The sequence below is a fragment of the Psammomys obesus genome, unplaced genomic scaffold (genome assembly GCF_907164565.1).
Source record: "Psammomys obesus unplaced genomic scaffold, mPsaObe1.curated_primary_1811, whole genome shotgun sequence".
Taxonomy (NCBI): Eukaryota; Metazoa; Chordata; class Mammalia; order Rodentia; family Muridae; genus Psammomys; species Psammomys obesus.
The window spans coordinates 8015448-8042151 of NW_026586589.1; the positions used below are offsets into that span (position 1 = coordinate 8015448).

General features: G+C 47.6%; 1 protein-coding gene across 2 annotated transcripts in view; it reads left to right on the plus strand.

Annotated features, from left to right (window-relative positions):
• LOC129672745 (ubiquinol-cytochrome-c reductase complex assembly factor 1) overlaps positions 1–26704 on the plus strand; it is a 78230-nt gene that overhangs the window by 50704 nt on the left and 822 nt on the right. For both annotated transcript variants that reach the window (XM_055602342.1, XM_055602343.1), the window contains exons 8-9: positions 17555–17632; positions 23984–24097. In XM_055602342.1, the coding sequence (XP_055458317.1) occupies positions 17555–17632; positions 23984–24097 (192 nt within the window). The remainder of the gene's footprint in view (positions 1–17554; positions 17633–23983; positions 24098–26704) is intronic.

The following is a 26704-nucleotide window of genomic DNA, read 5'->3' on the forward strand; positions in this document are numbered from 1 at the left end:
GTAACATTCTCAGGTTCCATGACTGAGGATGCAGGTGTCTTTTGGAAGACTGTTATTCATGTAGGTAACTTAACCAAGTATGCATGAAAACCCTAAAACGTCCCAAACTTAGTCGCCAAGGTCTCCATCAGCCTCCCAGGTGCTGCGGTTTTTACATAAGCTTCCCCCCCCAGTCCTGCTCTGATCACTGCTTTGTGCTTCCTGAAAAGGTCAGGATAGAGCTATAGGTCTAGTGTTGGCAGCAAGTTAACTGCTACCGTTTCCAGAGCTCATGTCTTGTGGAACTGGCGCAACTGGTCCTTACACACTTCGGTTTAGTGCTCCTGGCTCCTCCAATTAGGTTGGTAGCTCCTAGGATGAGAAATTTCATTTTTTCATTAAGTAAAAAAAGGATACAATTCTTCCAATGATCTACATTTTAAATGTGGTGGGGTTTTGTTTTGGTTTGGTTTTGGCTGATGAGATGCCTTACCCACTAAACCTGATGACCTGAAGTTTGATCCCAGGAACATACTGTCTAATCTCAGAACATTCCCATCACCTCAGAAAGAACCCCTGCACCCATTTTCTCCACTACTCTACCCCCTTACCATCTCTTTGGGTTTACCTACCTATTCTGAGATTGAATCACCAAAATAACGTAGTATTTAGCCTTTGGTGTTTGGCTTTTTTTTATTGAGTGTCTTTTCAAGGCCTGTTTATGTTGTAGCATGCTTATTTTCTCTCTCTCTTTTTGAATAGTCTGTTCACATTGTATTATACGTTGGATATTTGGATTAAGTTTTTTCTCTCTTGGGATTCACTGTGTTCAGTGGTGTCTGCCAGCTTTAGTGGGACCCCGATATTGTTGTATCAAGTGATTCTAATTCCTAGAGTGCTATCTATAGTTTGTTTATAGGTTATTTTTGTCTTTAATTACATGACTGTGTGTATGTACGCTTGAGTGTAGTACACACTGGAGAGGCCAGAAGAAGGTACCAGATCCTCCTGGAGTTGGAGTTACAGATGTTTGTGAGTTGCTAGACATGGGTCCTGGGAATCAAAGTTTGGTCTTCGTCAAGAGCAGTACGCACGCATTCTTTACTTTTGAGCCATTTCTGCAACTCTCTCTCTCTCTTTTTTTTTTTTTGTTTGGTTTTGTTTTTTGAAGTAACATTCTTACTTTTAATGCAGTTTTAATCACATTTCTCATCCTACTGGCAAATGAACAGTTATACCATTTCAGGCTAATGAAGGAGTAGTATGAGTGGGCAGTGTAAAGGAAGGAGCTCTAGCTAGCCTGGACACTCTCCGGATGCAACTGAGTAAGTCAAGTCTCTGAGAGGTGAGCTAACCAATCTCCACGTTCTTTTCCAAACTCAGTATTCTGCAACTGAGAAGACTAAAACACTCGCCTTGTGTTAAGTTCCAGAGCTTGTGTCTGTTTTTTTTTTTTTTCCTTTTTAAATAACAGCAGTTCATCAGGCACAAAATTTTATCTATCTATCTATCTATCTATCTATCTATCTATCTATCTATCTATCTATCTTATTGTGACCTCCTAGCTTCCAGCTACTACAGATACAAGGATGACAAAGACTTCTTAGTCTAACAGAGTAAAAACATAAACATAATTATAATATTGAGAAATTATAATGTTGAAATGGCTGAGAATGCCAGAAGAGAAGAGCTCAGGGCAGATGACCTTTAGGATGGCTGCAATGTTTGACTTCATTTGAGAGCCTTATTCCTTTTCCCGTGGTGGTGAACATGGGTTCCTTTTAGCTCTATTTTGATCCTTCTGCATGTCTGATGTTTACAGATTCATTGACTCAAGGGTCTGTAAAATACTCTATTTTGTCCTGAGTACTGACCACACACAAACCCTCTTCCTTGTTTTGGGTTTTGTTGTTTGTCTTGAGACAGGGTCTCTTTCTGTATTCCTGGCTAATCTAGAACTCTCTGTGTAGACCAGACTGGCCTCAAACTTAGAGTGCTTCAGACGCAGTTTCTGAGTAAGGAAATCCACTGAATACCTGAGGAGTCTTGGTTAGATCTCAGTTTTCTCCATACGATTAGCTTGGTTTGGGCTTCCCCAGATGCTCTCTTGTGTCTGTCTCTAAGTGTTTTAGTTACGTACAGATGCCAGCAGTCTGACATTGTATAATATGAACACCACAGCCCAAACTAAAATTTTAACATCTGATTAGAAATATATATGAAGACCAGGCTGGTGGGCTGGTGCCGTTGGGTAAAGGCACTTGCTACCAGGCTTAACGACCTGAGTTCTGTCCCTGGATCCCACATGGTGGAAGGGGAGAGCCTATGCCTCAGGTTGTCCTCTGACCTCCACATGCATACACACTCTCAAAAAAAGTGGGGGGGAGATACTTTTTTTTTACTTTGAAAAAGAAATATATATGGAAGGCTTTGTTTTCTGCTGCCCCCTTCCCAGCCCCCAGCCTTCAGGAGGGGTCATTGTACAGCTCTTTCCATGGTCACTGTTCTCTTCACTTTTACTGGAGGGCAAAACTAGGGCAGAGAAATAATTTTTATTCACTTCTGAAAGGTTACAGTAATAAAGAAACTCTTGTTAACATCAGAGAACGTTGCAGCCAAGAGTTTTCACAGTCTGGCATTGTTTATTTTACATGTAATTTGGAACCTTCTGCACTCTTAAAATATTGGCACAAAAATGTTTTAACTCTTGCAGTACTTCACTGGAGGCAACAGCTGTGTGGTGTCAGAGGGGCAGCAGGGCTCTGGAGAGCCATTCACCCTCTTCCTGCTGGTGAGAGAAATGGTGTGTGTGTGTGTGTGTGTGTGTGTGTGTGTGTGTGTGTGTGTGATGTAGGAGCCAGACTGTTTGCCAGGTAGTTTGCAGATCTTGCCGTCCCATTTATCTCTCCCTACAGATGAGCTCAGGGGAGCCTTGAATGCATCCATGACTTATAACTGAAGTGAACTAAGGAAAAGGAGCAAAGCATTTGTCTGTGGCCACTATAGAGTCACAGGCCAGATCTGACCATCTCAAAACCTCTGCCTTTTAGCCATCATATATACAGTGTAAGTACTTATAGAGCAAATGGACCGTGTATGTCCATGGCTACATGAACTCCTCCTAAGGTTGATTACATAACAAGCTGCTGGGTGACAATGGGCTGGGTCCACCGAAGGCTTTACTTCCTATTTTCTTAGGTTGAGAGTAAGATTTTAAGACAATTATAGAAGGACATTAGGGGTTAAATTGAGGAGAAGCGTTAGTGTGGCTGGGGCCTAGCCAGCTAGGCTTCCTTAGCTCCATGCTCAACTTGCTCTCACAGTATGGAGGGCCTTCTTCCTCCTCCATCTGCCTTTATTAGGACTCAGCAGTCTCCATGACTGGCCATGGCTTTTGGTAGTCTTTCTGGATCAGGGACTGTGGCCTGCTTCTCTCTTTCCTCTAAGTCTCGCGTTTTCTTTCTTGGCTTCCAGAATAGAGCTTTTGCAAAATAGACAGAGCTTATAGCTATTAGGCAAGTTCTACAGCACCGCCACCAGGCTGTGGCCTTCTTCAGGAATCACCAACAAACGGTCTGTGTGCGCCTGCTGTCTATCTGTCTGTGGTGTAGGCAATGGGTGCTGAAAAGCCCAGAGGCGAGCTTCCAGGCACCTTGCAGCTCCTTGACTTCCATCTCAAGAAGGATCTGGGTCCTAATTATGTCACTGCCCCGGGTGACCCTTGGCAAATCTCTTTATTTACCTCTTCTTGCCTTCATTCCTTCTTTTATTAGTCACACATTGCTGAGTGACTTAAACGGTATAACTTAGTACAGTGCTTAGTGCTTAGAACATCTTAGGCCCTGGTAAACGGGAGCTCTCCAGGCTGTATATGGGCCTTGTCAGTAGCATTCCACACGAACACAAACAAAGGGGAATGTGTGCGCATCTGCCTTTCGCCACTGCACTGTGGTGTTCTAGAGGACAGAGATCCTGTCTTTGTGGGGGATGGAGGCAGTGTTTCTAGTCTTTGTAATTCTGTCAGGAGGCCTGGATGGGCACATCACATAGATTCACTCGGCTCACTCTCTTAGCATGGCTTGGGCCTAGCATGGTGGGCACAAATGCTTTAGTTTCTACATTTATACTTGGGGAAATAGTAGCCTCTTATTTTGGAGCTTTTGAGGACAATTTAATACAAAATGTGTGGTGTTTGGAGCCCTTTGAAAGGGAGGGTCCTGGGGAAATTAATGGTGTTTTTGCTGTTCTTGGGAAAGCCCTTCGTGGTTCTCGGTGAATAAATTATTTGGAGTGAGTTTTCTAACACCTCCTACTCGGCTGTTCACTGTGGCTTTTTTTTTTTTTTTTTAATAACTGTCTGCTGTAATGCTTTTTTTGCTCATGACTTATAAAGATATATAGTTTTGGTGCTGGACTTTTGACCCCTGCCTGCTCCCAGGAGAGACGTTTCTATCAGAATAATAAAAGGTGTAAACTATCTGTCGCCCCTTTTCTGGGCCATGAGCTTGTGAATGGCTAGGGCAAGGGATAAAAGATGATTCCTCCTGAGTATTCAGTGGCTTTCTGTCCCCACTCCCCTCCTTTTCAACCCTGTCCTGTGCCCTTTGCTGAGGTCTCTGGATTTCAAATAAGCCATTGTCTTTGGCATCTTAAGTAGATATGCAGAGCTTTCTACTTTCTCTTTTAGAAACAGGAGCTTTCAATTGTCCCTCTTGCTTTAGGTCCCAAACTGAGTGGCTTGCCAAAGGAAGCCTCTCGCTAGAGAAAGGAGGGCTGCCCTTGTCCTGTCTCATCCAGCTTGGTACCTGCAGGGGCCTGCCATTCTTGGGAGGCTTTGGCTTCTTATGCACCATCCCTCTCTGTTCCAGATTCCCTATGCCACCAGGAAGCGTTCATTTGGCCTGGGAGCATGGATCAGTCGGTAAAGTGCTTGTCACACAAGTTTAAACCCCCAGCATCCAGAGAAAAAGCTGGGCACATCAGCAAGTCGCTGTGATCCTAATACTAGGAAGGAAGAGGCAGAGGATCTGTGAGGTTTACTGTCCACCAGTGTGGCCAGTTGGTAACCGAGAGACCCTGCCTCAAAAATGAAACAAGATAAACAAATAAAGCAGAACAGAAACACAAGATGGAGAGCAATTAAGGCAGCTGCCATTGCGCTCTGTAGTGGCCCGTGCTCTTACTTGCTGCTCCCCCTAGCTGCTTTCATTATTCACTCAGGGTATGAGGATTCTCCCACACAGCTGGCGTGGTGACCAATGCCTCTAATTCCAGCCATCATTTGGGAGATGGAGGCAAGAGGATCAGGAATTCCAAGTCATTCTCCACTACATGTTGAATTCCAGATCAGCCTGTTTATATGAGACCCTGTCTCAAAAACACGCAAAAAAAAAAAAAAAAAAAAAATGGTTTCATTTATGTCTTGAAGGAACATCTTTGTCTGATCCTTACCACATGCTAATCCCTAAATACTGTCAGCTGAAAGTGCTTCAGGGAGAAGTGACTTACACAGCTTACAAGCTTTTTAAAGCCAGGAAGATGAATGGATCTCTTCCTGGGTTCAGGTCCAAACTAAATAGATAAACAAGAAAGATAAGAGCTCACCTGCTGTTTTGTTTTGCTTCTTCAGCAGGCTTTCTAGAGAAGCTGTCCTAGGGCAGGCAGAGAGTGAATAGAGGAGGATGGGGTGGGTGTTAAGGGTGAGACAGGGAAGTACAGGCCCTTCCCTCCTGGTGAGTGAGTTTGCACAAGCCAAACTGTTTGTGTTCAAACGCTGCTGCTGGCCTCCGGCCATGTGGCGGAGGTCAAGGTGCATGACCTCTTTTGCTTCAGTTTCCCACTCCTAAAATGGAGATAGCAGTGCTACTCTGCCTCGAGTATCGTGAATGTCAAGTGAGGTCGCATATGAGGCCCTTTAAGCATCACTAGGAGGTAGATGATTCTTTTATTATTTATTGTTAAGCATTTTTGCTTACGTGTTAATATGCTGTAATATGAGAAAAGGCAGTTAGGCATAGTGTTGATAGAAAACTGAAGCCTGCAGTGATTGTTTCTGGACTGTGGAGGTGGGGAAATGGCTACTGGGAATTAAGCTTTGCTTAGGTAAGAATGCAGTTTCTTAGTTGTTTAAATACAGATCACCAAAGAAATTTCCTTATCATATACAGCATTTTTGCCAAGCAAGGTATTGGATAAAGAACATTTATCCAACATTGGATAAAGAACCATTTAAAGAACATTTTACTTAAAAAAAAAAAAAAAAAAGATAGGGTACTGGAGAGATGGCTCAGAGGTTAAGAGCATTGGCTGCTCTTGCAGAGGACCTGGGTTCGATTCCCACCACCCAAACAGTGGCTCACAGTCACTGCAACTCCTGTTCCAAAGAGTCTGGTGCCCTCTTCTGACCCCCACAGGAACCAGACACACGTTTGGCGAACAGACATACAGGCAGGCAAAACATTCATACAATGAGAAATCAATAAATATATAGATATTTAACAAGACTCTTTAGAAAGGGATCCATTCTTGAATCTCACAGATCAAGTGGCAGCTCCATTTTAAAGACATCCAAAGCATGTTCCTCCATCACTCTGGGTGGGAGTGAGCTTATTTGTACACTTAGTCCAGTTTAGCCTTTCCCAGGATACTTCGATAGGATTCTCTAAGAAATCAGCTGAATGGGAAGTCTCTCTGAGCCTTAAAAGAACACTGTACCAAGTTGAAGAGGCTGGAGGCCAGAGCATCACCCAAGCCCAGGAAGGAGTTCTTGAACAAAGCAGTGAGACCTTGTCACTCACAAACAATTGGGCTGTGATAATTGGGCACGTCGCTTGAGCTCCCTGGACCTTTGTCTCCTCACTTGTGCACTGGGGAATGACCTCTTCCTCACATTACCTTTGGGTTGGTCACTTGGAAATTTTTAACTCCAAACAGTAAGCAGCAAGGACACAGTGGTGAAAGAAATATCCTGTGGCCAGTGGAAATGTCTGCTTTACTGTTTAGTCTGGGCCCAGGTGGAGTCACCAGTTAAATTGTGTAACTCTTCGTTGGGAACGGCCCCACTCGACTACCTGAAAAGGATGACACAGTAGGGCCCTTTTAGTAGGACAAAGAGCTAGATAGTAGCTCCTCTAAGCAAACAGAGCTATGCAGACGTCATGGATCTGTGTGAGGAGTGCTGAATGGGACAAGAACTGGGGCCAGTGACCTCAGCATTGCCGTAGGCCCTCTGTGTTACTTTCTCCAGGATCCAGTACCTTGGCTTTCTTAGTTAAGCATTCACTAAGTTTGTGATTAACTGTTTTTACCTGTTGGACCATGTTTGTGTTTTTGAAGTGGCTAATTTTGATGAGGAACAAGCATCTTGTGGTTTTTTCACTGTACCCTGTCTTCCCGTGTTTAATAAAAATCATTTAAAAAGCAAAGTTGCGCCTATAGCTCTTTACACTCATAAATGTGGTCATGAGGCCAGCCCCAGGGACAGTTAGGAGTCCGTAAGTGTCTCCAGAAACCCATGTGTGCCCTCGTTTCCCCGCTGGCCATCATCAGGTCTCGTGGCTACAGGTAGAATACAGAGGACTAGATAAATGGCACCTGTGGACTTGCAGTGAACAAGGTACCGAAAATGAAACTGGGGCTCCTAAAGCTGTGCCTGCTGTACCCCGGCCCTCCAGAGACGCCTCCTGGGCTCAAGCTAAGTACACATCTTGCTCACATTACATCTTGTCCAAGTAAGATTTTCCATTAGCACAGCATAGAAGACGTTAAGGGCACAGTTGATTGCTGAAACCCAGCAAGGCTAGTTGTCTACGCTTGGTGCTGCCAGCATTGGGAAGTCGTCAGTGTATGCTTGTGTTTGGTTGCTGCTTCCATCGTTCTTGTCTCCTGCTTTTCTTCAGTGAGGCCTCCTCCTCTGTAGGTTATGGTCTCACCCTTTCTCCATTGATTGAGAGCCTGATGCCGTGATCCTGCACTATACTGCACAGACCCTCCCCCTTTGAGGAGGGGCTCTCGTAGCCCAGGCTGGCCTTGAGCTCGTTATGTGACAGAGGCTAACTTTGAATTCTAGGTACTCCTAAGTGCTCAGATTATAGGCACGTGCCCCTGCACCAGCTGTACGTCTCTCTTCGGTGCGTTTCTTTGTCTCTGTTTCAGCTTCCATTGACTGAATTCCTTCTTTACTCTCACCTGGACTATTACACAACCTCCTTTGTGATTTCTGCCTCTGGTCCTTTGCCCAACTCTCTCCTCCATACTGCTAGAAAATAATTGTGTTCATGCAGCTTCCTTGTCTTCAGGGCCATTTACAGGCCTTTCTGCCCGCTATGATATTTGGTTTACACACACACACACACACACACACACACACACCCCACATGCATGATGGCACATGTGAAAGTCAGAATACAACTTGTGAGAGTCAGTTTTCTCCTTCTCCCGTGTGGGTCCCTGGGATTGAACACAGGTCATTGCGCTTGGTGGCAAGTGCTTTTAACCTCTGGGCCATCTTACTAGCCCCCACCAGAGGATTGTTTGGTTTTTGTTGTGGTTGTTACAAACTTTGCTCTGAAGCTGAATATGATTGCACATGCCTCTAAAACCCCAGCCCTCAAGAGGCAGAGACAGGAGGCTCGCTGAGCTTGAGGCCAGCCTGGTCTATATCTTCTTCTGAAATGACAGCACTTGTCCTCTCTGGCTTTGCTCATACCACCCTTTCTGTCTGAACATACCTGTGCACACTCTGAAGTCCAATATGAGGGACGCCTTCTCTCTGAAGCACTTAAGTCCCACACCATTGCCTTATTTTTTTAGAGATCTGTCTATCTATCTATCTATCTATCTATCTATCTATCTATCTATCTATCTATCTATCTAATCTACAGTGTCCTGCCTGCGTGTACACCTGCAGGTCAGACAAGGGCACCAGATCTTGTTATAGACGGTTGTGAGTCACTGTGTGGTTGCTGGGAATTGAACTCAGGACCTATGGAAGAGCAGCCAGTGCTCTTAACTTCAGAGTCTTCTCTCTAGCCTTTTTTTCCCCCTCCATTGCCACCATGTACATTGCCAGCCATCTGTCTGTACAGGAATGAATGGAATTATCTTTTGTTCGTACTTCAGGTTGTTGTCTTGCTCGTTGGTTCTATGTTGATTATTGGGAGGTAGTGACCCCCCTCCCCAATAAACTGTTTTTAGTTTCCAAATTTTGTATTTCACAGCAGAACACCACAAGCCTGACCAAGACATTTTTGCCCTAGTGCTTACAAGCAGGGCATAAGGCCATTCTTTAGCCCAGACAGAGGAACAAGCGCAGCCTGGGAAGGTTTTGCGTCATTTCGTAGCTCTCTCTGTTGGAGAACAGGCAGAGGTGAAAGGGTAACTGATAACACCGCAGAGTAGCAGGCTGTCTTCTTGTGTGACTCGCCGGCAGCTGTGAGAGCTCTCCCTGGTCAGAAGCTCTGCTTTGGACCCCGGGTTTCTACCGAGAGCTCCTGCAGCAGCTCCGCAAGTGCAGTGATGGAGGAGGCGCCCTTGAGACTTGTTCGACGAAGACGCTGGCTTGAGACAGGTGTGGGGTTTCACGGCCCGTGTGAGGACAGAAGCTGGGTCTCCTCCAGGATGGAGCTGTGTCTGCAGAGCGTGAGAGCAGCTGCAGCCCTGCTCTTATTCTCAGGTAGCTCCCTGGAAGTGGAACGGTGTGTGCAAGCACTGCCTCAAGATGTGTTATGGGAAAACATGGCCAGGCCAACTTCCCTGTGCTGAGCAGCACTGTCTGCCTCCCAGGGGAGCACCGTCCGATGCAGTGTGTGTTGGACTTGTGAGTGCTCCTGGAGGAAACAGAAGACCCACAGTGAGGAAAAGCAGCAAGCAAGGGAGACTTGGAAAGCTCCCCAGAAACAAGAGGGGGCACCCTGTAACATGAGGACAGTAACACTGTCTTTTGTATTATCCTCATGATTGAAGAGTAACGCACTGGAAGGTTTTAATTCAGGTTGTGGTACTTCGTAAGCATTCAACAAATGCTTGATCATCTGCTTTGAACACTGTGAGCAACAGAGCACCAGCCACGGCTCCTCTAAGCAGGTTCCCTGGAAGGTAGTGAAAGCTCACAGAGTGGAAAGGGGAGTCCTAACAACAGGCCACGGGAAGGAAAGACTCCAGGCAACTCTAGGGTCACCCAACTGTAGTGGAGTTTTATTTTTGTTCTTAGAAACAAGAATTTGGCTGGGTGGTGGCGGTGGCACACACCTTTAATCCCAGCACTCGGGAGGCAGAAGCAGGTGGGTCTCTGTGAGTTTGAGACCAGCCTGGTCTATAAGAGCGAGTCCAAGGACATCCAGGGGCTACACAGAGAAACCCTGTCTTGAAACAAAACAATGAGCGAGACAGACAAGAATTTGGTGAACCAGTTTGGGCTACGTGCCCATCTCCGGGAGGGGCCAGGGTTTCCGGATCTACAGTGTTGCAACGTACTTTGAAAGCAAAGTAGATCCTTGACATAAGGAAAGGTAGAGAGAGGAGGAAAGAACATCATCTCAGATAGGATTGGAATAAATAAGTCTCTTGGTCCTTTAAGTTTGATGAGGGAAGCGCCCTGCTAGTCTGTGAAATAACTTCTGCATGAGTCTGTTGGTTGTGTGATTGTGTCAGTCATCAGTCTCAACCTCTGTGACCTGTTCTTCACTGATACGTCCCTTTTTTTTTCTATAAAATTTATATTTAAGATGGTAAGATAAAAATAATGATAATAAAAACAAATAAAAATATACTTTAACTCAGTGCCACTCTTTCTTTCTTACCATAATTTCTGCTTTAGTATTTCATGTGTGTGAGTATTTTGCCTGCGTGTGTATCTGTATGTGCCTGGTGCCTGTGGAGGCTAAAGGAGTGCATCTGATCCCCTGAGATCGGAGTTAGCGGACCGTTAGAGCTGGGATCCTCTTCAGGTCCTCTGAAAGAGCAGCCAGTGCTCTTCACCTCTGAGCCACCTCTCAGGCCTCTGTTAATAGGTTTTTACCTTTGTATGTAATTCTTTTTTTTTTTTTTTTAATATGGCTAATATGGTTATCTTGCCACAATTCTGGTTTTGGGGAGTATAATGTTACTTTTATTTTTGCTGTGATAACACCCAACAAAAGTAACTTAGCAAGTAAAGAAGGTGAGGAAGGCGTGGCCGCCGGAGCCAGGTGCCTGACTGACTAGTCTGCTCCTGCAGCAGGAAGAAGAGTGCTGAGTGGTGGTGCTCAACTGGCTTTCTCCTTTTAGGGCCGAAGCCTGAGGTAGTGCGCACGCCCGCACGCCCACGCATGTATGCATCTACCCACATATGCACACAGAGTGAGGGTCTTCCCTCCTTAGTTAACTCACCTGGAAACTACTAGGTGATTAAAAGTCCAGGCAAGTGACAGTGAAGATTGACCATCAAAAGTGAGGGGTTTTTTTTGTTTTGGTTTGTTGGGGGGTATGTGTGTGTCTGTGTCTGTGTCTGTGTCTGTGTATCTATGTGTCTGTGTGTGTGTATGGCTGGGTATTGAACCCAGGGCTCCACTGAGCTACAGCCCTGGCCTGTGTTTTATTTGGTGACAATCAAGTTCCTCAGGGTAGCCTTGAACTCACTGTATGGCACAGGCAGCCCTTAAATTTCTGACCCTCCTGCCTGGTCTTTGCCTCCCCTCCCTGCGGTGCTTGGAGTACAAGCCTGCGGCAGCAGCCTCTCTCACCTTCCTCTGGCTTCCTGTTTCGTGATTTGAGGTTTTCACTAGACTCTGGGCTGTGCCTAGTCAACCCTCTCTTCCTTCCATTACTTGTTTATTTTGCAAATGACTCTGCCTTGACCTTGTCAAATCGTGTCTTGTTCTTGTGACAATTTCTCTGATAATTTTGAGTTGTTTCTGGTTTCCCCTATTTCCAAAGCACAGAAGTGAACAACTTTTGCTTTACGTTTGTGTGATTCTTCATGTGTAAGTGGGAGTTTGGTTGCATGCGCCACTAGTGGACAAAGTTCTAGCTGTAAGACGTAAAGAAGACCTAAACACAAAACATTATCACATCAAATAAAAGGTAACATTGTTTCCTGTCACAGACATCATCAGTACAGATTTTAAATAGAGCCCTCACAACCACTTCCTTTTGAACTCTGGGTTACACTGTTACAGGTGTTGACACCTTTGTTTGGATGAAACTCACCAAACAAGATACAATCTAAAGCTTCCAGGGTGTGTGTGTGTGTGTGTGTGTGTGTGTGTGTGTGTGTGTGTGTGTGTCTGTCTATCTGTGTGTGTCCTGACCTTAAGTATATTAAGCTGACGTTTGGTTGACTCAAGATCTTAATGTCTCTCATGAGCTACTTTTCAATGTTGTATTCAAATGCCTCGTCCACTGGATAAATGATAGTAATTTCCAAGCCCAGCCATCTGAACCATAGCCCGGGCTGGCCTCAAACTCCAGATTCTTCAGCCTCTCAGATGCTGGGATTACAAGGCATGTGCCACCGTGCCTGGCATCTTCTCTTGCTCTCAACTAGCAAAACTGGAATTTTAAGACATGGAGATAAGATGGCACCCTCTCAGTGTTCTGCAGGACGTGTTAATTGAGCTTGCTAGTTTAGCACTTGGTAGTAGCTGGTTATGTGGCCGGCTCCTGGCTTTGAATTGCTCAGAGCATATGCAGACTTGGGGGCAAGTACTTTGGAGGCTAGGTCTTTGAAGATGAGAAGGGACCAGCGTCCCTTCCACTGGTAAAGACAAGAAGATCTCCTGCTAGTGTGGGTGAGAACAGGAGAGCATGGCACGGCCGTGGAAAATGGTGGAGTTGACTCTGACCAAGCCCTAGAATGAACATGGGGAGACAAAAGGGAATGAGGTCAGGAAAATGGCCTAGGAAAATCATGAAGCCCCTTTCCGTGCTCTCGGAGGTTAAACCATGATCTCCTTCAGTCTGCGCCACAGTCCGGTCCAGTGTTAAGCAGTCACATAAACATCTTTAAGGGCTGCAGCAGTGAGAAGGGGACAGGAGCGTTGAACTGGCCTCAAATGAACTGGCATCTCTTTAAAGCCCATGGTCCTCCTTGAGAATACGCCCATTAATTAAACGTGTGCCTTTTGAGAGCCCTTTTTGCTTGTGCTCCCTGTTGGCCGTGTCATTCATTAATCTGCTGATTAGTAGCCCTGAACAGTTGCACCCCCTGTTTTTTGCATTCCCCTTTTAATATACTGAGCTGTTCCCCCGGGACATAAACTCCAGGACCCGTCCCTGGCCTGTTCATGTTTGTTTTCTTTGCCCCTTGTGCCTGCCTCTGCTATAACATTTGTAGTATGTGTTAAGTAATCCTTAAGGTAACATTTTTATTATGCCATAAAAAGTGCATGGCAAATATATTATAACTCATGGACTTTGTTTAAAAATGAACGGATAATTTATTGAGTGTGTTACATGAGCCTTGCTCCCTCCCCCATTTCAGCAGAGACCTGCTGCTCATTTAGCCTAGCCTTCTATTGAGTGCTCCCACCCTGTGACATGCTGCGAAAGCAGAGCCTTGGTTGGCTAGAGGTGACATCATAGTTTATGTACTCAATAAAAATTTAATTAAGTCATTACAGGAATTGCAGTCATCATTTAACCCTCTGATTTCTTCTGTTTAGTTTATTATTAAACATTCAGTAATAGCAGTCATCGAATTCTGATGGCTTATAAAATATCTGCATGAATTTTAATAGGTTAAATAAATGGGAAAATATGAGTAACTGATATAAAGGGAACCTTTCCCATGTGGTGGCTCAGTATGTATGGGTTTTTATAAAAAGCAAAGCATTATGGACAGGATAAGATTTTTAATAAGCAAACAGCACAGCACCATCTTCTGCTGGGGGATCTGTGTATTCACAGGCAGCATGCCCCATATAGGCCTACCTGGCACACCAGCAGATAAATGGCTTCAGAGGGGGAGTGGAGTCTGCGAGCCTGCTCTCATGGTAACTTATTGTGTGACCTGGGATCTGTCTCTTCCCACATTTGAGCTCTCCTTTCACCATTCCTTTCCTCCCTCAGGGTCACTGGGCCAGGTGATCCCTGAAGGCCCTTCCAGCTTTGGAGCTAGTTGGCATGATGCAGGCTGGAAGCTAACTGCCAACCAGGCAGGTTCGGTAAATGTTTTCCTAGGAGTGGTGCCTTGTCTTAATGCTGGACACCCTGATGTGCTTTTTTGGCTCTGGTCGTCTTGCACAGTTGGGAGAGCACCCAGTACATACGTAAGAAAGAACATTAGTGGGTTCTTCTCATCCTCCTATGATAGAAGCAATGAATGCTGATTCTGGCCTTTGCCCCTGGCCCCTTCACCATAGCACATCAGATGAAGCAGCAGAAATATTGTAGTATATATTTGTGGAATTACAGAAGCCTGGAAGCTGTTTTTTCAGCAAAAACAAAACAAAACAAAATAACTTGTGTCATTGGTGAGAGCTTGCTGTGAGTGGCCCCTGTGCTCGCTTATTTGCTTGCTTGTTTGTTTGGGGTGCTGAACCCAGGGCTTCACACTTGCTGGGCAAGTAGTCAGACCTGAGCTCTGTCGCCAGCCCTGAGTGGTGACCTTAAGGGTTCATTATCAACATGTCTGTCTTAGTCCCAGGCCAGGTGTTTGGGTGCCAAAATGACTCAGTCTTGCTTCCTGTGACCCAAGCTTGAGAGGCTCACAGACTGAGGGGAGAGACAGGCACATGAGCAACTCCAACCATACTGTGTACTTGGGGGAGAAAGACACACAGAACTCCGCGAGCACCAAGGAGCAGCGGCTACTGTGGCCTGGCTCGAAGGTGGGTAGGAAAGGTCATGGCTTCCACTCCCAGCTACCAGCAATCTCATATTTTCCAGCCTCAGACTTCACAATTCTCTCTTCACTTTTGAAAATTGTCCATGACTGTAAAGCACCGGAGCTGGTTTTAGTTTTAGTTTTGTATAAACAAACCAGGTCTTACTCACAGTTCCTTGTGTTTTCAGAGTTCGCTGCCGTTTACCAAGACTTCCAGGGTATGGTGTTAACCTAGTGAATGAATGCAAACGAACTCATGTGCTCTTGAAAACAGTTCCTGTGTGCAGGGCATTTAAAAGACAAAACAGCCTCAGGTTGGCTTGCTCAAGACCACATCCAAAATATATACCAGAGCTATGATTTGAATCCAGGTTTTCTGAGTCTAAAACCCAAATCATTTTGCCTCTTCTGACCTCCAGAGACCAGTTATGAACACTAGGATAAAAATCACTCAGTCCTTGATTTATTATGTCACAGTTTGAATGTAAAGCGTCCCCCGCTAGGCTCCTGTGTTTGAGCGCTTAGCTTCCAGGTGATGGAACTGTGAGGAAGGTCGTGGGATCTTCTCTGTGTGTTGCAGGGGACAGGCTTTCAGGATTATAGTGGGACCTCATTTCTGGTCCAAGCTTTCTGCTTCCTGATCCACCAAGATGTGAACAAGCAGCCCCTCCTCATCCCTGCCATGTGCCCACAGACACATCTTCTATTGCTCTGTGGACCGTGTCCTCTCAGCAGTGTGAGCCAAAATCAATCCTTCCTCCCTTGGGTAACTTCTTTCAGGTGTTGCATCCCAGAGATAAGAAAGTGACTATTTTTGTGAACCAAAGTGAATTTTCCTGGAAGTGCAGGGTCCTGAGGGATAGAAGGAGCATCAGCCTTGAATGGGTGGTGGTCTCAGTTTTATCAGCATCAGGTCACATCCCATCCATTCCTCAGTCTCTCAGGCAGTCAGATATGGGTGACTGCAGCATATCTTTATCTGGGTTCTGGTGGGTTAGAGGAGACAGTGTGGGCGTGGAAAGGATTGTTAAACAGGACTCTTAGTCTCCATGTGAGGTTCTAAAGGATGTTTGGCAGTTCTTAAACTTGTCAGGTTAAGTAACAGTCTCTAGGCCATGTTGCATCGTGATGGGCTCTCTGCCAGGATCCCACAGAAGAACAGCACATGGCCCCCAAGTAGACTACCACCTGGCATCCAAGTTTTACCTCTTGAAGACATTCAGTGAACTACACCCCGGACTGCAGCTGTATGAGGAGTTTAATCCGCATCTCATGAGCCTCTCGGGAATTACATGTCTACAGCAGTCCCTTAGCATTCACAACGATATCTCTGTGTCCCCTCCTCCCTGCTCAGCATCTCACATGCCATCCCACCGCTCTTCACCCTCTCTGCCTTTCCCTGTGAGCTCATCCCGGCGACCCTTGAGACATTCCCTACCATGGAGAGGCAGTGTTCTGCCTTGTCACCTGACTGTGGCCCCCAAATACTCCTTTTCTATCCCCTCCCCCTGAACACCTTGTTTCCTCTGTGTGTGGGGGGTTCCTGTGCACATGAGGGTCGGTGTCTGCAGAGATCAGGTGTATCAATATGCTTAAGACGGGAGGTACAGGCAGCTGTGAGCCACCTAACTCCACAGGGTTGCTGGGAGCCAAACTTGAGTCTCATCTCTGTTCACTCCTGTCTCCTGAGCCAGCTCTGTAGCCCCTCTCAGGGCCACTTAAATGTGTCCTAATACAGTCTTCCTCAGCCCTCCAACATGAGGCCATTTGCACTAAAATTCACTTGTATTTGCACATTTGTAATAGGATTTGAGCCATTGGGTGGCAGTAATTTTGTTTTGTTTCACTAAGAACTTCCAGACCTGGTGTTTGAAAGATCTGAATGCACATGATTAATCCCAGCACCTGGGAAACAGAGGCAGGCAGAGCTCTGTGAGATGAGGCCAGCCTCATCTACTGGGCTAGCCAGAGTTGCATAGAGAGCCCCTATCTAAAAATAAGATAAAAGTTTAATTCCTAGAGCTGGAGAGGTGACTCACAATTGCCCGTGACTCCAGTTGCAAGGGGTCCAGTGCTCTGTTCTGGCCTTGCTGGGCACTATACACGCATGGTGCACACACAGACAGACATAGCAAGATCATAATTTAAGTTATACTTATTTATTTGTGTGTATGTGTGCATGCACTCGTGTGGGGGTTGGAGAACACCTTGCAGATGCCATTTTTCTCCTTCCATCATGTGGGCCCTGAGGACCAAACTCCAGTTCTCAGGCTTGGCAGCAAGCACCTTTGCCTGCCAAACCATCTCAGTGGCCCTTTTGTTTGTCTTTGAGACATGGTCTCATGTAGCCCAGGCTGGCTTCAAACTCATTATGACCTTGAACTTTGGATCCTCTGAGTGCTGGGGATTGTAGGTGTGACTAACTATAAAACCTTACAGGGGTGCTAAGGTGCAGCATAGGGATTATACCGCACCTTGGAGTTTTCACAGCCTCCCTCCACTAAGCTGTCCTCCCCTGTAATCAGACAGTTTCTGATGTGTTGTGTTCATCAGAACATTTATGTTCACCAAACCAGGCATGCAGGTGAGGACCCATTCATTAAGATGAATGAAATTTGAACCAAAATCTAAAAGAAGTGGCATTTTCATTGTGGAGGATCCTGACAGCCAAGGGGATTGGAAATGGACTGCCAGTTTAGACTGAGTTCCTGGCTCTCTGTTTCAGCAGCCTGTGACATGCTTTTCCTTACTCTCATACTCTTGTTTTTATAGGTCAATTCCTATATCCTAAAGAAGAACATGGCCTTCATGACAAACAATTTCTATGCGTCAATCTTGGGATATGACGAGGTAAGATCATTTGCCAAGCCTTAGGCTGCAGTAGCCTCCTGCCACAAAGGCCCGCAGCTCCCTTCTCTTCCATCCCTCCTCCTTTCTTTATAAAGATTCCTTACATTTCTGTGTATGTGTCTGTGGGAGTGCCTGCCACGTGTATGTGAGGGTGCATGTCAGTGCCTTCGGAGGCCAGGAAAGGGCATCGATCCCTGGGGCTGCAGTTACAGGCAGTTGGGAGTCACTGACTTGATCCTCTGTTAGAGCGCCGTGGGGGGCTGGAGAGACGGCTCAGAGGTCAAGAACACTGGCTGCTCTTCCAGAGGGCCTGAGTTCAATTCCCAGCAACCATGTGGTGGCTCACAACCATCTATAGTAAGATCTGGTGTGCAGGCAGAATGTTGTATAAATAATAAATAAATTAAAAAAAAAAAAAAAAAAGAGCGCCGTGTGCCTGTGGCCACTGAGCCATCTGTCCAGCTTCTAATAGATCCTTTGAGGAGGGCATTCAGAGGAAGCTTTGAGGACCGTGTTCTCTACGTGCCATTATTGCTTAGCATTTATTTCTTGACCTTCATCAAATGCTCGGGAAAGAGAGCACTGTATAATTTGGTCAAACATTCAGCTAGTTGGCATTGAGTGCCCGATGGGTACTGGATGGGGGCACAAAAGTGTATCAGATACTGCCATGGCCCCAGCTCTCCCCAGAGAAAGCAAGACACTCATATGTAACAACATGGTCTGTGGGACATAATGTGTGCTGTTTTATTTTTCATTTTAAAGCAGCACGTGCTCATGTGTATGAACTTTTTATATATGTATGTATTTATGCCTCATGAGTGCCTGGTGCCTGTGGAGGTCAGAGGGGGCAATGGGTCCCCTGTAACTGGAGTTAGGACAAATCTGAGAGCCATCATGGGAATTGAATCCAGTTCCTGTGCAAGAGCAGCAAATGCACTAAGCCGTTGAGCCATCTCCTCAGCCCCCCACATGCTCATTTTATTTAGTTTTTTCCAGACTGGGTTTCTCTGTGTAGCCCTGGCTGTCCTGAAACTCACTCTGTAGACCAGGCTGACCTCGAACTCAGATCCACCTGCCTCTGCCTCCTGAGGGCTGGGATTAGAGGTGTGCGCCACCACACTTGCTGCATATGCTCATTTTAAAGTTCACATAACTGAGTATGTACCTGCCTGAGTACAAAGACCCTATTTCTGCCCAGCCCCGAGGAGAGGCCGTCAGTTGAGTCTCCTTCCTATTGACGTGTGTGCAGACAGCAGCTCCTCGCTTTTATGCAGTCACACCTGCACACTTCCTGCAGAGCACCTTATTCCGAGAGCCATTGCTGTTGAGTGTTCACAGTCTCAGACTGAAACTCTGTCCCACTGAACACCACTTCCCCATTTCCTCCTCCTCCAGCTCCCGGAAACCACCAGTTTACTTTCTGTCTCTATGAATTACGCTAAGACCTCGTGTGGGTAGAATCGCACAGCGATTTTGCTCTTCTTAGTGGCTTGTTTCACCTAGTAGGGTGTCTCCAGGTTCATCCATGTTGTATCCATGTCATTTCCCAGCCCTCCAACTTTATCATGGAAATTTTAACGTGTAGAAACGTTAAAAAGATGGTGTAATGAACACCTGTATACATACTTGCAGCGTTCATCAGACCTTATTTTTTCTTGATAAATGATGTGCTTTTTTAAACTCATTTTGCGGTTAACTCCTGACTTACTGCAAGCTCCGCTCCTCCTGGGAAAGGGTCCCTAACCTTCCCCAGGCTTACCTCATTCCACCTGCCCTGGGTGCTTACAACACTCGCTAGCATTAACTGTCTGTCACCTGGCTAGGGGAGATTTTCCCCCCTGGGAAGCAACAGCGCCCAGTGTGTTTCTGATGACTGATACAGTGTTTGGCTTGCAGTGAGGAGGGGAGGAAGGCTGGGCGTGGCTCAGTTGGTAAATTACTTGCCTAAGAATTCACAAAGCCCTGGGTTTGAGTCTCTGAACAGAATGAAGCTGAGTGTGGTGGCACATGCCTCTTCTCTGAGCTGGCATGTTCTATCACTGATTTATTCACATTAGGGATTGAACCCAAGGCTCTATGCTAGGCATGCTCTCTGCCAAATTAGCTATGTCTCAAGTCCATTGGAGGCTTTTTTCCCCCTTCTCCTTTTCTTTATTTCAGGATTTCATGCATGCATATAATGTGTTTTGATTAAACCCATCTTCCATTCCCTCTCCTACAATTTCCTCCTGTTAGTCCCCCCGCCAGCTTTTCCCTTCTAACTCCATCTGCTCTGTTTTTTTGTTTTGTTTTCCACTGAGTTTACTTGTTGCTGTCTGTATGTGCATGGGGCCTCATGTTCTGACCCCAGGAGATGCTTTCAATCTGATCCCTAAGCCTCAGTGAAGGCTTTGATCCAGTAGGAGCCACCTGGTGCTTCAGCAAGCACCCAGATGACGTGAACAGAAAAGCTTGGAAAATATGCTAATTACCTGAGATACTTTCTAGAAATTTCAGTGTCAGGAACATGTTACCCAACTGGTATGTGGACAGCCATTTTTCAGAACACTCTATAATCAAAAGATTCTAGACTTGTCCCAGTGCAGCTATCTGTTACTATTTGGATCTCATTAAATAAACTACACATCCCCATACTCTTGGTCCCGCTGCTATTCAGTAGTCATGTGCCGAAGGCTACCGTGGAGAACAGAACCACTCTGCGGCAAGCCCTTCCCTGTGTGGCTCCTGCTTCCCTCCCTGGCTTTCTGCTTTGTTAAGTTCAGATGCTTCCCAATGTCACAGGCCTTCTGTGAACTGTTGTATTGTCACAAGTCCTGTCTATCTTCATCTCGTTGCCTGTCCTCCAAGGGAGGCCTTTGACCTCGAAGCCCTGTGCTAATGCCGAGACTGATAAACACTCTCCTGGACCTGGAGTGCTGAAGTCAGTAGCCAGGAAGGGTTAGCATGTTACCTGGAGGACTCTGTGTCTCATGCATTCCCCCCCGCCCCCCGTGGTTAGGATCTGCTACAGCTCTCCACATGCTCCCCACCTGCTCCTCCCTCCCTCCCTTCCTTGTCCATCTGCCTGCCCGTGTATGTGTATACCATGTTCATGCCTGCTAACAGTGGCGGCCGAGAGAGGGCACCAGATCCCCTGGGCTAGACTCACGGATGGCTCTAAGCCACCGTATAGGTGCTGGGAACCAACCCCTGTCTGCAAGTACAGCAAGTGTTCTTCGGCACTGAGCCATCTCTGCAGCTTTGTTTGCTTGCTTTGGTTTTTCAAGGCAGGGCCTCTCTGTGTAGCCCTGGCTGTCCTGGAGCTCACTCTGTAGACCAGCCTGGCTTTGAACTCACAGAGACCTGCATAGGCTAAGCGCACAGGGGCAGCCACCAGTCCAGGACAGTGCCGTAGCTTTCTGTCTGTTCCTCTAACCCAGACACCCTAATTTTCTGAAGAAGGCCTTCTTTATGTCATGAGGTAAACAGCAGACACCCTGTTAGATTGTGGGAAGTTAACCCTGCACCTCGAAGCTGGGCCCTGAGTATCCCTTGCCTCTTCTGCTGCCTGACTTTCAAACTTGCACATTTGGTGAGGCTCCCCCTTGTTTTCACTGGGTTACTGGCAGGCTCCAGCTGGGCTTGGTGCTGGCGTCTGTCATTTTCACACACTAGTACCCTGTGCCAGCGCTGTGTGATGGCTAGGCAGGCCCCATCCCTGACCTCAGCAGTGCAGGGAGGTTCCTCTCTCCACCCAGTTACCTTGATAACCCCTGAGCCTCAGTACTTATCTTTCAGGTGGGGGTAATGATGCCTGTGCTGTGTGCTGTAGGCAGTCATTAGATACTGGCTGGCAAAGTCCGGAACAGGCTATTAGCAGGACTGACATGTCCTGTATCCCCCCTTTCTGTCTAACTGCTCAGGACCCCGTGTATGGATTTGCACTGTCCCAGCCACCTCCCCCTCTCCAGGGATCCCTGATTGCAGCAAGCCCCTGTGACACTCCCACCCACCCCCTTCCCATGTCACATAAGTGAGTCTCAGCCAACAGCATCCCGCCTGTGCCCAGGGCACTTCACACACGGCAGCCTGATGTGTTAGCAGATAGCTTGCAGGAGGAGGCTGTGTCTGAGCTTGTCTTTGGCTACCGTTGCCATCGTTAGAAGAAGCGGATTTCCCCAGCTCAGCCATCACGCCAGGACAGTCTTGAGATGTGGAGCAGTGGGGGTTTAACAGACGGCATCTTGGGCAGGTGGAATGTTTTCCCACCTGTCTATTAACTCCCCACGCTGTAGGCGGAACCTCTTTGACAAGCTGGTCTGCCGCACACACCACAGGGCCCATGAGGCAAGTCCACTATATAACATGGACTAAACGCCCCTGCGTTTTTGTAAGGCTTTTTACTACATAGAAAGCCTCTCCTGGACATTGTCTCTTAATGCTTACAACTATGTGGGATAGGAATTTTCAGGCTTAGCTGACTCAGACCAGAGGCTCCAGAGGGGCCAAGGGCCTCTCAGAGGCAACACTGCCACCAGCACTGAACTTAGGTGGTTTGGCTCCCAGATCCTACGGTTGTCTCAGGTATATCAGCTGCTAATTAAAGCATGCTCTTATTTATTGTACCCAACATATTTAACTTTTTAAATGGCTTTGCAGCCGGGTACAATGGCACATACCTGCAATTTTTGCACTTGGGAGGTGTAGGCAAAGGGTCAGGAGATCAAGGCCCCCCTTGGCTACATAGAGCGCTTGAGGGCAGCCTTGAGTGACCCTGTCAAAAACATCCAAAAACTGTGCTGGAGAGAGCTCATTCAGTTAAAGTTACCACCAAGCCTTATGAGCCGAGCCAAAGCCCAGGAAGCCACCTGGTGAAAGGAGAGAACCAAACCTTGCAAGTTGTCCTCTGCCCTTCACATGCTCTCTGTGGCATGTGCACACCCAAACCCACATGGCTGCAACATCAGTAAATGTAATTATTTATAAAAGCCTTTGCTCTCTTGTGTGGAGGTGCTAGGAACTGAATCCAGAGCTTTGAAGATACTAAGCAAGCACTCTGCTGAGCCACACCCCCGGGCCACATTACCTCATCTTGGTAATTCGAGAATGCTATAGGTAGAGCAAGTATTTTCTTTTACCTCCTGCTCAAGTCCTGAGGTTATAGGCATGAACCACCACACCCATTCTAGAGCAAATGTTTTCCGCACTTTGAGTATCCAAGAAGCAAAGACTCGGGTTTAGCCGTGGCCACTGAGACTGAACTCGGGCTAAGCCCAGCTTCCGAGTCCAAGGCAGCGCTTGGGCTCCATGTCCCATCTGGTACAAAGACAGAGATACTTCTCAGGGCCTCTCCCTTCTGCCGCCTTCATCCTCCCTGCCCCAGAGGTCTGAGCGAGAAAATGGCTGTAATTGGCCTCTCTAATATCTGGGCTTCCAGACAGGATTCCCAGAGCCAGGAGAGGCAGTGTTGGGCACATAGACAGGCTCTGAGCATGGCCCCCTGTGGCCATGGCAATCCTACTAAACAGCCTGTTCCTCTCTTCAGGGAGAGTCATGGGCTGGTCATGGCCAGATGGGTAACAGTGAGGGCAAGGTACCTTATTCCCTTTCCCAAAGAGCCAGCTACCTTGCAGGTGTGTGACCTTGGACCAAACAAGCAGGAGCAGTCCATACCCATCCCCATGCCCAGGCAAACATGGCAATGCTTCTAGCCCACACCTTGTGAATAGCAGCAGAAGTATGGCTCCCATGCCACCCTTGCTGGGCCTTGCAGACGTTCATTGTCTAGGCCAAGCTCAGTGTGCTAGAGGCAAATGGACCATACCTGGAAGGGTCTGTCAAACCTGAGTGCCAGCTCTGCATTACTTTAGCCAGTGCCTTGACCCTTGGCGTCCACGTTCTTCTGTATAAAGAGAAGCGTTGGGGGCTGGAGAGGTGGCTCAGTGGTTACGAGTACTGGCTGCTCCTCCAGAGGATCCAGTACCCACATGATGGCCCACCACCACCTATAACTCCAGTTCCAGGGGATCTGACACCTTCTGGTCTCTGCAGGTACCAGGCACACACATGGCGCACTTGCAGGCCAAACCCTCATGCACATAAAATTTACTTTTAAAAAAGAAGCACTCAGAGGCAGAGGCAATTTGTGAGTTCTAGCCTGGGCTACATAATGAGTTTCAGGCCAGCCAGAGCTACACAATGAAATCCTATCCCAACAACAACTCCCTTCCAAAAAAGTTTGGACCAGATGTTCCCATAAGCTCTTCCATTGCTTTCTCACTCCTTCTGAATCCTTTCTTTGGTCTCCTGTTCAAATATCCCAGCTTTTGTGTGGTGGCTCCTCAAGGCACTTCCTGTTCTGTGTTCCAGGGGATCCTTTCAGATGACCGTGGGCTAGCTGCTGCCCTCTGGAGAACCTTCTTCAACCAGAAATGTGAAGACCCTCGACAGCTTGAATTGCTGGTGGAATATGTGAGGAAACAGGTTAGCACTGTCTCCCTCAAATGGGGCAGCATTTGAGTCTTCTTGAGTCATACTATGGAGTCACGGTCTTCGTGGGTCGTAAGAGGCCTACTTATCAGGAGAAGTTCAAAGGCTTCCGACCCAATCACATAAGCAGCAAGCACTGATAAAGAGGAATCGTTTTCCTTCCTTCTTTCCTTTCTTTTCCTTTCCTTTCCTTTTTCCTTTCCTTATACCTTTCCTTTCCTTTTACCTTTTCTTTTACCTTTCCTTTTCTCTTCCCTTCCCTTTCCCTTCCTCTTCTTTCCTCCCCTTCTCCTTCTTCCCTTCACCCCTTGCTCTTCCACCTTCCCCTTCCCCCCTTCCCCTTCCTCCTTCCTGTTCCCCTTCCCCCGTCCCGTTCCCCTCCCCCTCTTCCCCTACCCCTTCCCCCCTTTCACTCTTCCCCTTCCCCTCCTTCCCCTTTCCCTTCCCCTTCCCTTATCTGGATTTTATCCTAGTGGTGCACACCTTTAATCCTGACACTTGGGAGGCAGAGGCAGCAGGCCTCTTGGCCAGCCTGGTCTACATAGAGTTCATCGACTCTTGTCTTTTCAAGACTGTTGCTATCTTGAAAAAACAAAACAACAACAAAGAATGAGCATGTTACATGTCCAGTTATGAACTAGGCCGAGGATCTGAGGGATGGAGGCGGAGAGGAAGGGAAGAGCGTTCTGCTTTCAGAAAGCTGTGGTTACTCACTGGCTGTTTCATTACTGCTGGGTCTGGGGGTCTGGGTGCTGTGCTAAATACGCCCTCAGTCCTGGAAGATGGGGCATGAAGCATGGTGATACTCAGTGTGCCCATTTTGTATTCATGTGGCTCCCTCTGCTCCTGACTTCTAGCAGGGCCAGGCTTCCGGCAGCACCTAACAAGTGCACCTCCAGTTCTCCCCCTGGCTGCTCCTCTCAGTCAAGCAGGGTCCCGTGTGAGGTCCTCCCCGCTCTGGCTTTTCAGGGCTCCCTGGGAGCTCTTTGGAAAGGACTGCTTGAGCACAGGTCTTTCCCCAGCCTGAGTGGAGTTAACCCCTATCTCCTGCCCCAGATCCTGCTTGGGTGGGAAGCACATGCCTTCCGAATGAATAGATCCACTCATCCTGAGGTGGAGCATGGAGGCTTTTCCCGGGTCCTCCAGTGGTTCACCCTACACGACTGGCCTCAGACCCCAAGCGCGGTGAATCATTTAACCACTGGAGGCCACCACAGCTGCTGCTGACAGCTCACCAGCTTGAGCTGTCTCTGAGTCACACCTTTGCTTCATGCCCTTGGCCCCCGGGGCTGAAGGGCTATCGTGCCATAGTGATCCTTGAGTTCACCTCCATGGCCGTGCTGGCCTCCAGCCACCAGGAAAGGGAAGGCCAGATCCCAGTTCCAGAGCAGACAGGGCTGATAGGACTGGCTAGTTGCCTGCTGAAAAGCTGACATGCTGAAGCTGTTGATAGCCAGATGGTAGAGAACTCCAGAAGTCCGGACTGCTATCTGACTTCTTCACATGGGCCGGGGCCAGGGGGAAGGCCCTGCGGCTAGAGAGCCTCACCCTCAGACAGGAGTTGAAATTGGCAAAGCAAACATTGTTTTTTGAGAGACCCACCCAATTTTTCCTTCTGTCCTGGTGGGCTTGTGCCAAAAGCCATGACAAGGCACAGCTAAGACCTCGCCAGGGGCCAAAAAGAAGAGTTTGCCATAACTGATGTCCTTGGGAGAAGTCACATTTGGCCCCATGGGATGTAGGCAAGAGCAAGGAGCTTTTGATGGAGAGGCAGTTCTGTCCTGCCTTAGAGTGCTGCTGCGTCAGGCCTGACTGAGAGCAGAGATTAGGGACTCAGTCCCACCCTCAAGGAGCCAGCAGGTACCCAGGTACCCAGCAGGCCTGGAGTCAGTCAGTCAGTCCATAGTGCGACCATGTTCAGGAGTGTGCTGGCTGGGCAAGACCCGGGAAAGGCTTGTTCTGACTGGGTGTCAGGGCAGCCCAGGAAGGTGGGCTTCGAGCAACCTTCGGTGCTGCACATCTGCTACTGTTTGGTAACCAACCCATAGTCATGTTGAGGTTATCGACCCAGGAGGTAGTCAAAACAATGGCATCTGGGGGAGAAGCAGGGGAGCTGAAGAGGCGCTGGCTATGGTGTGCTTGCCCTGCTTCTCCGGCAAAGCTGGACCTCTGAGGTGAGAGGCTGCGGCGAAGTTCAAGGTCATCATGAAATACAACACAAAGGAGCAGTGAGCTCTTTGAGGAGGGGACGATCTGGGCTGTAAGGTGACACCCTCACAGTTGTGTGTGCCCCCCCCCACCCCCCGCTCCGTGAGGGAGCCTGCCCTGTGGGGCCGGGCCCACTGGGCCCACTGAAGGATCCGCCTTGCTGTTTACTCTCCCCCGTGCCCCATGAGATATACATTTCCAGCTGCTCTCAGACAAGGGGACATAGGTTCAAAGGTGGCCACCTTGCTCAGTGCCACCAGGGAAGGGGAGAGTAGACAGGGTGACTTCTGGAAATCACATGCTGTAACTTCTTGGCCTGCAAGAACTTTGTAATGAGGGTGTAGCAGGGGTTAAATCTTCCTCACCTGCAGTGGGCGCAGGAAATCTGATTTG